The sequence below is a fragment of the Macrotis lagotis genome, chromosome 7 (assembly GCF_037893015.1).
Source record: "Macrotis lagotis isolate mMagLag1 chromosome 7, bilby.v1.9.chrom.fasta, whole genome shotgun sequence".
In the NCBI taxonomy this organism is placed as follows: Eukaryota; Metazoa; Chordata; class Mammalia; order Peramelemorphia; family Peramelidae; genus Macrotis; species Macrotis lagotis.
Window position 1 is genome coordinate 167,699,356 of NC_133664.1, and position 13,140 is coordinate 167,712,495.

Genomic DNA, 13,140 nt, shown 5'->3' on the forward strand with positions numbered 1-13,140 from the left:
AAAATAGTTTGGACTAGATGCCTGATGATATTTCTTCTGTCAATTATATTCTGTGATTCAATTTATATATTATTAATATTGTTTTTCAAATTAATTGTCTAAAGAAGACTTTTGTGAGGGTGACTAAATTTGCAGAAAATACAAGTGAAAATGAATTTTTTTTGAAACAGACTAGCTTCATTTGAAAATGAATAAAGCATCTGGAATCTTTATTGTCTCTATCAATTCAGAAAAGAAAGCATTGCAGACAAACTCAAATAGCTTTAAAAGTTTTCTGTTTGACAAAAACAAAAAGGCCCCCAGTCCTAAGCAAATATACCTAACACCTGCCACAATATATCACTAAATCATTAAAGTTAAAAAGACAGCTCAAGTGCATTGAAATTAAAGGAATTCCAGGACAACACATATAGCCTAATGTTCAGTACTCAATAGATGAAGTCTGAAAGCAATTTATAATGAGAAATTCCTGTATTCTTAAAAGGGGTTTCTTGAAGTGCATTGAAAAAAGAGATATACTTAGTGCCTCCAAAACAAAGCAATACAAACAATCCCACCTAGATTTTGTATGTGCTGTGTGTGTGTCTATTTGTTATTTTAAGAAAAGTAAATTCATTCATCAAATTTTATTTGATCTCACAATTCAGTAACTTTTGTTCCTCAGACAAGTGCCAGTCAAAATCTAACTGTGTGGTCTCTTTTCTCAGTAATTAAGAAGATTCATTGTTCATTGAGTCATATATTATTTTTTCCAGTTTTATTTTACTTTGTACAAACTGATATTTGAGAAATGCAAGATTAAGAAATTAATAATTTTAACAAATTATTTGGAATTTTTAATCTAATAATCCAAAAACATGTTAATAACTTTATATGATGGCAAATGGTCTCAAAATTAAGAAGACCTGGGCTCAAGTCCTCTTTCTGATATACGAACTATGGGAAAATCATTCATCTTCCCAGTTCTCCAGACATAACAAACTCACAGACCGTGTTGCTTGTGGCTCTCGGCACTCCCAAGTGAGGGATCTTTCAGATTAAAATGTAATTTGGAAAAGTTTAACAACATAAATAAAAATATAATAAAACAAAATAATATTACATCTTAAAACTCAACAAGTGGCACGCAGAGCCATGTATAGATAAGTGACCCCACACTTCTATTTGAATTTGACACTACAGCTCTGAAGCAACTCTCTCTAAATTGTGGAAAAGGTGGTTTTCCTGCATTATTGGGGGAGTTACTTCACCTGAAAGATCCCTATAAGAATGAAATCAATATCTAGTTTCAAAAAATCTACTCTTGAATTTAATTTATAGCACCTGAAGAAATGATAAAATATTATTTAAAATAAAAATAATCAATCAATAAGTATTTCTTAAGGACTTACTATGAGTCAGGCTAAACACTGGAGATCATGAACCTGAGGTTTTATTGGTTTAAAGAACTATCGTGTCACCTCCACTGCAATTTATAATCTTAGAGAGTTACCTTGAGGAAAGAGAGTTTAAATGATTTGCCCCAGGTCACCCAGTCCATATGTATTAGAAGCAGGATTTAAATTCAGGTGTTCCTGGCTTTGGGGGCCATCACTCTATACATAATGCCATGAATGATTCTCATTCACTTAAAATAAGACCTTTTTTAAAAAAAAATCTATTTGTCAAATTAAGAACAAAGAATTTAAAATTTAAATTTCTATAAATGTACAGTTGTCTGGAAAATACCAAATCTTTTATCTGCATCTATTAGACTATTCAGAGTTCTTCCTATTGGTTATAAATTACATATGCCTAATGAAATTTTAAAACAAGATGTATATTTTAACTTTGAAGAGTATATTGTAGATTATCTACTAAAACACCCACCCTTCCTTATTTGATAAATGAGGAAAAGATTTAGAAGACTTTCCTGAGGTCACTAGTTACTTAGCCACCTAGTTAATGGCAGAGTCAATACTAGAATTCAGGTGTTTAGGCTCTAAATCCAGGGCTCTTTCATTACATAAACCTACCTACTGATCTCCACAAACAAATGTCCCCTAACGTACTAACTTATGGATATTGAAGCATGTTTCGCTAAAGTAACAGCCTTCCAATATCTCTGAGTCAAGAATTGACTGTCTCTGGGCAATCAACCTTAATTAAGAATACTATTAAACTCTTAGGTTCTGAAAGAGTCAGGATCTTTTGTTGAAATTCTGTCCCCTAAAGGAGACAGGATCAGTGGATGAGGCAATAGCGGTCAATGTGTACTAGGTAAAATGTGCACTGACTAGCTGGCTTCAATCAAAGACAGTTTTTCTTAGAGGTTTTGGTTCATTGATGTTAAGTATTTCTGTCCCTAAGTGTCCAGAGCCCCAGGCAAAGATTTGAGTCAAAGAACACCATAGACTCTAGGGAAAGAAAAAGAAAAGTTTGCATAAGACCAAAGCAAGCTCCCCTTTTAAGAGGACTTACTAACTTTAAAACATCACTTATTAACAACTTAGTTTATGCTAAGGTTCTATGTTTAACCCAAGATAATGACAGTAAGATATGCTGGAGAGGAAAAAAAAATTGAACTACTGAAGCCAAGTACATATCTATGGTATATTTATTATTTCCATAAAATTATTGTAAAGTGGAGGGGAAAGAACTTTATAGTGTTCTAAATTTTCTATGACATTCATCTTATTCATAACCTTAAAAGGCTTAACTTTATCAGAGACAAAGAACAATCCTTTCTTCCCTTCTATTATTCTCAAAACTTGGGTCTACATTAAGCATGATACATGCATACATATACATATATATGTAAAATAGATTTATATAATCTATATCTCTGTAAAGATAGAGACAAATTTAGCATTTTCTCTCTTCATTGCATTGATCAGTCATTCAACAAACATTTATTAAGCCCTTGCTAATACTGTTAAAAATATAAAGAAAATTTAAAAGAATCCCAATATTTTGATAAAATACGATATTTTGATTTTTCTTAGACTAAAGTCTAAGGTACATTTTATAAACTACATTAATTCTTTTAGGCATCTAGAAGACTAGTAATTATATTAGGCTGATACAATAAAGAATAATTAATGTAGTGACTTCTAGAGTTATCTAAGATACAGTCTTAGGAATTAGTTTAATCAGTGAATTAGTTTCAAATTTTAAATTAATTTTCTTCTGTTGGTTCTCAATGATTTCTGTCCAAAAAAATCAAAGCCTTTATTTCTTTCAATGCATGGAGGAAATTGAACATTACTTAATAACAATATAAACATAGTTTCAAATAAGCATATTTATTATATCTTACCTTACAAACTCTTCCAACTCTAGATAATATAGTTTTATCAGAGGTACTGCCTTCTTGAGATGATTCACGAAAGAAGAAATATATTTTATCATCATCTTGGTTATATGTGTCTGGTATAGGAAAAGTTCCAATAAACTTTGCTCCTGAAAGGAGAATGAAAAGGGAAAAGAACAATCATTTACTAAGTACCTTCTATAATGCTAAATGCTTTATAAATAATTTATTTGAGAATAATATATATTATTACCTATTAAAATATAGTAAGGATTCAACATGTAAAATATCTCCTGAAAGAACAATTGTCAAATTGTTACATAATTGGAGACTTGTATGATCTAATCATGTTCTTAAAAAAAATTCTGAGAAGGAATTCAAAAATGTCACCAGGGAATTGTGACCTGATCCAACCATTTTGAAGAGCAATTTGGAACTACGCACAAAGGGCAATAAAACCATGCATACCCTTTGATCCAGCAATACCACTGCTAGGTCTGTATCCCAAAGAGATCATTAAAAAGAGAGAAATATTTATTATTACTCTTTTTTGAGAGGATATCCATCAACTGGGGGATAGCTGAACAAGTGATATATGAATATAATGGAGTACTACTGTTCTATAAGAAATCACAAATGAGGGAATATCAGAAAGACCTGGAAAGACTTACATGATCTGATGCTGAATGAAGTGAATAGAACCAGGAGAACACTACACATGAGCAGCAACATTGAGTAAGAACAACTATGATAGACTTAATTCTCAACAGCAGTGCAATGATTAAAGACAACACTAAAGGACTTGTGTTAGAAAATACCAATTACATCCAGAGAAAGAACTATAGAGTTTGAATGCAGACCAAAGCATGCTATTTTCAGTTTTTAAAACTGAATGATATCATCTAGAGGGAAATTTAATAGACATCCTTTGAAGTAACTTTGACACTCCTGGAATTTATGCCGAAGTTTTATTATACTTTCAGACCTTTGCATTTCCTTCTCATGTTTTTCCCCTTTTGTACTGATTCTTCTTTCACAAAATGATTAATTTGGAAATATATTAATTTACTTATTTATTTTACATTCTTATTATACATGTATAACTTTTATCAGATTACTTGCTGTAAAGAGGAAAGGGGAATTAAAGGAAGGAGAGAAAAATGTGGAACTCAAAATATTACAAAAATTAATGTTGAAAACTATCTTTTCATGTATTTGGAAAAGTAAATAAATAAATTCATTGAAAAAAAATTTCACCAGATTATCAAGGGGTCAATGATAAAATAGTTTACCCCAGGGTTTCAAAGCCACCCAAAAAGGCATGGAAAGAATCATGTTAGGTATAAATTTGTTGATTTTCAAGGAGGAAATATACAAGAAAAACCACCAAAAAGGGGTGTTAGTCCCTGCACATGCAACAGCTTCTTAATTTCCCAGTTGGAGAGTTCAGTGTCAGATGTACACTAAAGGTAAATGAGCAGTCCTTAAAAGGGCTCCATAAGTCCTCCTTCTGAGTACCCTTTATACCCTACTCCTGGAAGTAGTATTACCCAAGACTACCTGTAGTATTGTACAAATCACAAAACATTATGAGATCATAAATAGTGAGTAATGCAGCCAGATGTTGAAATGTGTAAAGGTCTGAAAGTATAATAAAACTTCGGCATAAATTCCAGGAGTGTCAAAGTTACTTCAAAGGATATCTATTAAATTTCCCTCTAGATGATATCATCTACTTCTTTAATGATTAGGTTATTTATATGGTCTTTCTTGTACTTATTCAAAAATGATTTTAAATTTACTATCTTCCTTATCATGTTGCCTCTTTTACTTTTAGTTTTTCTACATCTGGGAATTTTGTGAACATGATTCATCTGCAGGAGAACTGGGAAAGTTTTCTAAACTATGAAATAAGTATTGTCTTCTTGTTAAACATGTCCTGCCACATGCATTATTTAACTTACAGCAAAGTAGTTATAAAACATTTACCAAGGTGATGATAGAAATAATAGCCTAATGCATATATGCTATTATATCATTTCATCATATTAAAGAAATATCCTGACTGCAGAATTTATAATAGTGTTATCAAAGATAATTTTACAATATCATTTGACATCAGATATTAGTGGTGGACTTGCTGCGACATTTGAACTAAGTATCCTTTAATTTATAGTACTCTGCTTCCCGAATAATACATGTTATAAAATGTGGGCACTAGTAATTTTATTTTCATTAAACTTGTTCCCTTTGAAATTGAAAATCATGTTGTATTGTTAAAATTGCTTTTTTTTAAAGGTGTATTACTTTTGATGTGAAATATTTTCATAAATAAGATATTACTGATAATAAATGACAGAATGAATTATCAATTCAAGAAATGGTGCTAGAAAAAAGTGGTAGAGGAATATAGTGTTTCCTACTGGTTCCACTTCTTTCCTTAATACCATGCAATTCAACTAATTTTTTCTTGTACTTTACTAAAACTACTTTTTCAAAGGTCATCAATGACCTCTTAATTTCCAAATCAAATAGTTTTTTCTTTAGTCTTAAATCTCCTGGACATGGACCCTAAGAGAGACAAAGGGAAGCATGTGGCAAGCAGGTGAAACCACCACCATCATCTTGACCATAATCTCTCTTCACACCATGATGGAGATAGTTCAGAACTTTGAATCCAAGAATTTGGGGAATAACAGTTTCTCTCACATCACCAGATTGGTTTCCAGATCAGGCTCCCAAGTTATCATTCACAGAAATCATTGCAGTGAGTAAACTTGGCTTTTACATCACCACTAACAACTGCTGACCAAGTGTCTCCAACAGACAGATGAGTATAGGAAGTGTAGGCATGGCTGCATCCACTCATTCCTGACTCCTGGATAGTCCTCACAATTATCATCTGGTGGTAAATTGGTAGATGCTAGTATAGTCTTATATATAGTTCTCCCTAGAAAATCCTAAAACAAAATTATCCCCTTACCAATAATGAAGAGCTAAAGTTAAAGTTCTTACATCTCATCAAAAAGGTAAGAAAAATAGATCCCTATCCATGTTCGGTGTCTATTGAGAAATCTTTATATATTTAGAGTTCTCATTTTTCTGTAATGTCCCTGCCCTACTAAAAACTTAACCATCATATCACATTTTAAAATTTATTTTGTAATTTTATAATTTATAACATCACATTTAAAAATATATTTTATAATTTATATGATGGCAGGAATGTAATATTATTCTTAGAGAGTTCCACTATGATTTAATAAATTTTAATAAATTTGATAAAAATATGTAAAATTTCTGTGTTATATCTGCCAATATTAGAAAATTAATTGAACATTATATATATCTTTGTATCACCCACAGCACCTAGCACTGTGCTTTTCATTGAAATTTAACAAATTATAGAACAAATGTTTTCTCTATAAGTTCAGTCTTACAATTAAGAGGTAAGAGAGGAATAAGAGTCTTCGCTTGCCATGCCTTTATTAACTTGTGATATCTTAGTTAAGTGCAATCTTTTGATAAAAATAAAGTTATTTCTTCAAAAACACACAAGCAATCAGTAGAAAAGTCAAATGGCCAGTATATTTCTGAATACTTTTCAGTTTTTAATGTGAAAAATTCCATCATCCAGGCATTTTACTCTTGATATGGAAGACAAACTAGTGGGTGGTAGACAGAAACAAGGAAAAGAGGATTGGAAACCAAGTGGGTGAATTCAATTGAATAAGTATTTATTAAGAGAGTACTAGAAGTGACTGTTGACAACTTATCCCCTCCCCCTATTCCAATCATGAAAAGAATAAAAGCTGTTTAAGATTACCACGGACACTGGGGTCATGACCATGATAAATAGTATTAAATAGACATACCAACATAAACCATCCAGAATGAAAATGTCTTTTGGTGAGATCTTTAACAGGGTGGATTAGTTTCATCAAAGATAATAGAACTCACATTTCTTAAAACTGAATTTATCAAAGAACTAGAGAATTTCTTATAAGAAATTATTCTAGGAGCAACTGTGAATTTATTGATAGGAAAATTTAGCTTTTGCAACTTGCTGGACATAGATTTTAATAGAAAAATCATTTCCTATCCACAGCACATTGTATTCATAAATCCAAAAAGACAAAAATAGTAACTTTCCTAAATGGCTACTAGTAATAAGACTAAAAGAAAATTCTTGATACTATTTGAAAATCAACTTTAAAATTTACTTCTATTTTAAAATCTGCATTTTAGGCAACTACAAGTTTATTTGTAAATTGAATTAGAATGTATTCTTTTTATATTCAGGATACAAAAAACACCATTCAAATGCCATTCCAAAATAATTAAAACCCATGAGAAGTGTCAACTACAAATTGAAAAAAATGCAAATATTTTCAAACATTGATGAAAAAAGAAAAATTTTAAATTGAAATTATGAAATACATGAGTACCTTTTGAAAAGAAATTCTCAAAAAATCAAATGGATGCCCTAAAATATTTACCACTGGCAAATCCTTTATTCTTGTTATATCAATAGTGTTGTATTTGGAAAATAAAAAAAATTAGTCATCAAGTGATGTTATACAACTTGTTAAATTGTTAAATTCATTATTACCAGTGTTCATTTTCAACTCTTCTTTATATAAATTTGTTCAAGGAATTTAATAGTTGATGATATACTAAGGAAAAAATGAATTGCTATAATCATAAATAACTGAAAGAAATAAAGGCTAAAACTTCCAAGTTATCTGATTTCCCCCTTGTTTTGAATAGGATATTGAAATCTTTTCTAAAGTTAAAAATTACTGTCAATAAACTTACTATATCAATTCAACGTTTAATTTCTAGCTATAAAATTATATTCCATAATGATTACTATATAATTATACAATCATATGTGTACTCACTATGGATTAGATAGATTTTAAACTTGTCAAAAGAGTCAATAAATGTAACCTCAGAAATCTGGTACAACAATGAATATAATTTTTTGAGATGTATTCTTTATAATATGGATAAAAATTGAAAAACTACACATATTTATTATTAAATCACAAAAAATCTAATATTAAAATCACAAATAAGAATTTAGGTCATTCTAACAATATTTATGATTAATTATATACTATGTGAAACCAGAAACTTTTTAAAAAAGGTATCAAAATATTTAGTCCATGATTAAAGGTTTTGGCTACAAGAAAAATCAAATAAATGCTTATTAAAATTCTAGTTTTCTAGAAAGTTTATCATGCAAGGAAAGAAAATCATTCTGGTTTGAGCAGAAAGGCAGGAATAGAAACCACTAAACCTCCTTTCAGACTAATTCCTATAGCTATCATTGAGAGAAGAAATCATTGAGAAAAGAAGACTCAGTTTTCTCATTACCACTAGAAACAATGTTGATCAATAGCTTCCTACAAACAGATACAAATGACTTGGGAAACCCCAAGACCAGACCACACATTCCTAATTCCAGTTTAGACATAATAACTATCATCTGGGAAAGGACCTCCTATGGAGAAGGAGTCAAGTTACCCCCATCAACTGCCAACTAAGTGCACATTATGGGCAGGCATGCCAACCTAACTGAAGCAGCAAGGCACTCTGAGAGACGGAAGGCAGCCTGTGCCAGACAGGTAGACCATGATCAGCATCTCCTCTCAAACTCTGAGAGACAGAATAGTCATGCTTCTTATCTCATTTTAAGAAGCACCAGCTGTGATAATGTGTCTGGCATCATTTCTCACAGGTGTTGAGTCATATCTGCTAAAGTCTCAGAAAAGAAAGTTCCTGTCACAAAAGTCCTTGGTACTGTTCAAATATTCAAAATTAAGGGCATATTTGATAACCCCCAAAGTGGAAATGATATTAAAATAGAAATATTTCCATCTGAATATTGCTGAAACCTAAAGACCTAAGAACTCTTCCATCAGAAATTCAGCTGAAACCATCCGGATGTTATATCCCCTTTCAAGCTCCTTGAAAGCAGGAACTTTTTCACTTTTCTATTTATAGTTTGGTAGTGCACTACTTTCCCATAGAGTAAACATGTATTAATTAATGCTTGACTCAGCCATTATTCACTTGCTAATTTAATGCTACTCAATGAATTTAGGACAGGAAGTTTTATTTTTTTCCCCTTGGGTTAAATTCCTCTTAATTTTTAATAAAAACCCTTAACTACTATATTAATTATTAATGTATATAATAATACACTAAAGATATGTGTGGGAATGGCTCTTTGTATAATAATAATAACATCCATATTCTAAAAGTTCTGCTATCCCAATATCTATGTTTTATAAGTATATATTTCACTCTAAGACTTTGGTGCTAACAAGATTATATCAAAGATTACATGTATACTATGAAGACAGGTTTGAAATGGAATGGTGATCCTTAGAACAGTACTTAATTAAAACTGTATGGAGTAAGGGAAGCTTGGTGGCATAGTAGACAGTGTTTAAATAATCTGTACTTGACTACTCTTCTATCTGATTTCAACTCTGGCTTCAAACACTTATATGTCTCAGGTAAGTCACTTAACTCTATCTTAATTTTCTCATCCTAAAATGAACAGGAGAAGGAAATGGCAAACCTCTACAGGATGCTTGCCAAGAAATTCTCAAATTTGGTCATGAAGAGACAGACAGGATTAAAACAACTGGACAACAACATGCATGACACTAATTTTTCTGCAGTGCCTTTTGCATATTTAAACACAAATGGACTCAATTTAAAAAAAACTGCCTTTCTCTTCCTCTAACTTTAGATGAAAATACAATGTACTAGGATCATATAAATCAAAGGTATTTTCCTGCAAAAGAAAATATATCATATTATTATAGATTTTCAAAAAAGGAAAGATATATATTATAATATCATAGATATAGGGGTTGAAAGGAATCTTTTAGGACATCTAATCAAGAGTGTACATGAAATATCATCATGTAGTTGAAAGAACATTGACTATAGAGTCAAAAGACATTAGCTCAAATCCCAGCTACTCTATTTACTACCTGTGTGATCACAAAACAATCAATTACTTCTCTGTAAAGTTAAGAATATTGGCCTAGATGAGCTGTGAGGTATTTTCCAACTTAAAATTGATGAGACTTATATGAAGTCCCATAAAAGAATATTCAACATGTGGTCATCCTTTGTTTGGTGCCTTTCAGTGTAAAAGGAAAATTACTTTCCAATGTAATCCATTCCACATTTGAAGTTTTAATTATTAGCATTCCCCCCCATAACAAGTCCACATGTGAATTGCTATTATTTCACTCTAATGTCAAATCTTTCTTCTATACAATAGTTTTTTTAATTCATGAAAATAATAATTGTGTCTCCCACTTGTTTTTTCTAAACACTTCTAGTTTTAGTGTTTGATCTCTATCCAGCATGATTAGCAAGCTAATTGCCCTTTTTAAAATTTTGTACCTTAAAGTGTCAATATTTCAGATATAGTCTGACCAAGGTATAGTATATGGTGACTAACACTTTCTTGGTTCTGAGTATGTTAAATAAAGAAAAGAAAAAGAAAGAAATAGCATAAGGCCAGAGAGACCTTTTCTGGTATCAAATTAAATAATTTTAAATTTATCAATTAAAACATCTATATTTTTGGTCAGATAAACTTATCTAGCCATGGTTTCCCAATAATACCTATGTCTTTGATTTCAGAACCCTCCTGTAAGACAATACTTTAATTAAAATTTAGCTTATTAGATTCAGTCAAAATTTCTAGCCTCTAACTTTTTTTTTATCTAAAAATAAGGTAAGCATATTATTCAAGTCTGTATCCAAATCATTGGATAAAAACAGCACAGGTTCAACCAAAGATCTACAAGATATTCCATTCAAAACTTTCTCCCAGAATGAATAAACCATCTTTCTTCTTTGGGTTCAACATTTCAACCAGTTACAAAGTCATCTAACAGTCTCATTATCTAGTCCAAATCTCTCCTGTATGTTCACAATAAACACTTTGTTGACATCCAAGTAAACTTTATCTTTAATATTTAACACTCTAGTCACCTAACCAAGAAAATAGTAAATGGAGTTAATCTGATATGACCTAACCTTGCAGTCTTGTTGAGTGCTTCCTTATCTAGATATTGACATTTTAAGACTGAAGTTTACCTACCCTATAATTTTCAGACCCTGCCCTCTTCACTTCTTAAAGATGGAAGGAGAGGGAAAAAATAATATTTGACTTAAACTATTCCTTTAATACTTCCATGAGTTTCAAAATATTACTGACAGTAGTTTAGTAATGGTACATGACATATTTCTCAAGACTATGTCATACAGACCCAGGTTATCTGGGCCTGATGACTTGCTAACTCATCTACAGTATCGAGGTGCTCTCTATCACCCATTGAAGAGGGCTTTGAATTTCTATTAAGCTAGTGATGTTCAGTCTTTTCTATTTCAGAGATCATTCTTCTTCAAAAAGAAATTGGAAATTAAAGAGTTGAATAGTTCTTTCACTCACCTATTATCAATTTCCTCATTCTTTCTATAATCCTCTTTGTTTTCTACAGGATAGCTAATCCCTTATAGGGAATAGAAAGGCATTGTAAAACACTAAAGAAATGTAAACTATTTCTACTAAATTTTTATTACTTATATTGAGCAATGGAATGACATGATGTACTTTGTGTTTTGGGAAGATGAATCTAGTGAATATATACTAGAAATTGAAGAGAGGAGAAACTGGCAGAAGGAAATGGCAGTTGCGCTGAATGAGGTGATGAGAACTTAGTGGTAGAAGCATTAGTAAGAAAAAAAGAAACAATTTAAGACTTATTTTGAAGTATTGACAAGACAGTGATAAATTGGAAAATTCAGAGATGATTACACGTTCTGATAATAATGGATACCATCAATTGTGGAAATGTGGGAAAATTACTTTATACCTCTATAAAACTCCATTTCCTCATCTGTCAAATGCTTATGTATCCATTATCTAAATCAAAGGATAATTTTGTAAGTAAAGTTTTTAGTGAGCTATAAAGTGACATATAAGCAAAATCAACTATTCTTCATATGAAATGACTTAGGAATTTATCAACAACCTTGCTCTTCTTAAATATTCCTCTTCAGGAGTGGTACACAGAACTGAACTTACATATGTGGGTCAGCCTCAGTAGGCTTGCAATAGAGGTATCTGACTAGGGTAAACAACTGAGTGTTAAAGTCTCAGAGTGATTTTAAGGTATGGCTTTCATTTGAAAAGGTTATGAGATTCAAATCATATGAAAAAGCATTCAAAATTTGAGATATTTTAATTTTAAAAATAAATCCCTACTTTCCCTCCTTTTTATAAAGACAAAGAATTGATCAATTTAATTAAAAATCAGAATTTTCTTTGGAACTTTTTTTTTCTGATCTGCAAGTGGATAAAACAACTATCTGAGAGTTCCTTTTGGTTACATATTCATCAGATACATTTTTTCAATATTTCAATGATTTTTATACAGCAATGTAGATTGTTATAGAAGGAAATAAAGTATTTTAATTAATTCAACAGACAGTTGGATGCCTAATGAAAGACTGAACCTTATTTGGGTTTAGCATAAAAGCAGTTTACTTATCTTTAAATGATTCTTACAATGGCTAAATATAGTCTACCATTTTGAAATTTCTAAATGGCATAGCAAGGCCTAAACAAATGAAAGATCTGAAAAAGACTTAAAATGAAGTCACAGACTTATAAATGATATGAAAGGTATAAATACATACACAAGATTGAACCTAGAAATCCCAAATAATAATTCAAGTCATCGAAGACTATAGTATGATGTTTCTGATATCGTCTTTTTTTGTGTCATCACTACATTGTTCAC

The 13,140-nt window shown here is 30.9% G+C and overlaps 1 protein-coding gene across 6 annotated transcripts in view; it reads right to left on the minus strand.

Moving 5' to 3' along the window:
• The window catches only part of SEMA3D (semaphorin 3D), a 221,408-nt gene that overhangs the window by 62,804 nt on the left and 145,464 nt on the right, over positions 1–13,140 (minus strand). For all 6 annotated transcript variants that reach the window (XM_074194057.1, XM_074194052.1, XM_074194056.1 and 3 more), the window contains one exon: positions 3,299–3,441. In XM_074194057.1, coding sequence (XP_074050158.1) covers positions 3,299–3,441 — 143 coding nt within the window. The remainder of the gene's footprint in view (positions 1–3,298; positions 3,442–13,140) is intronic.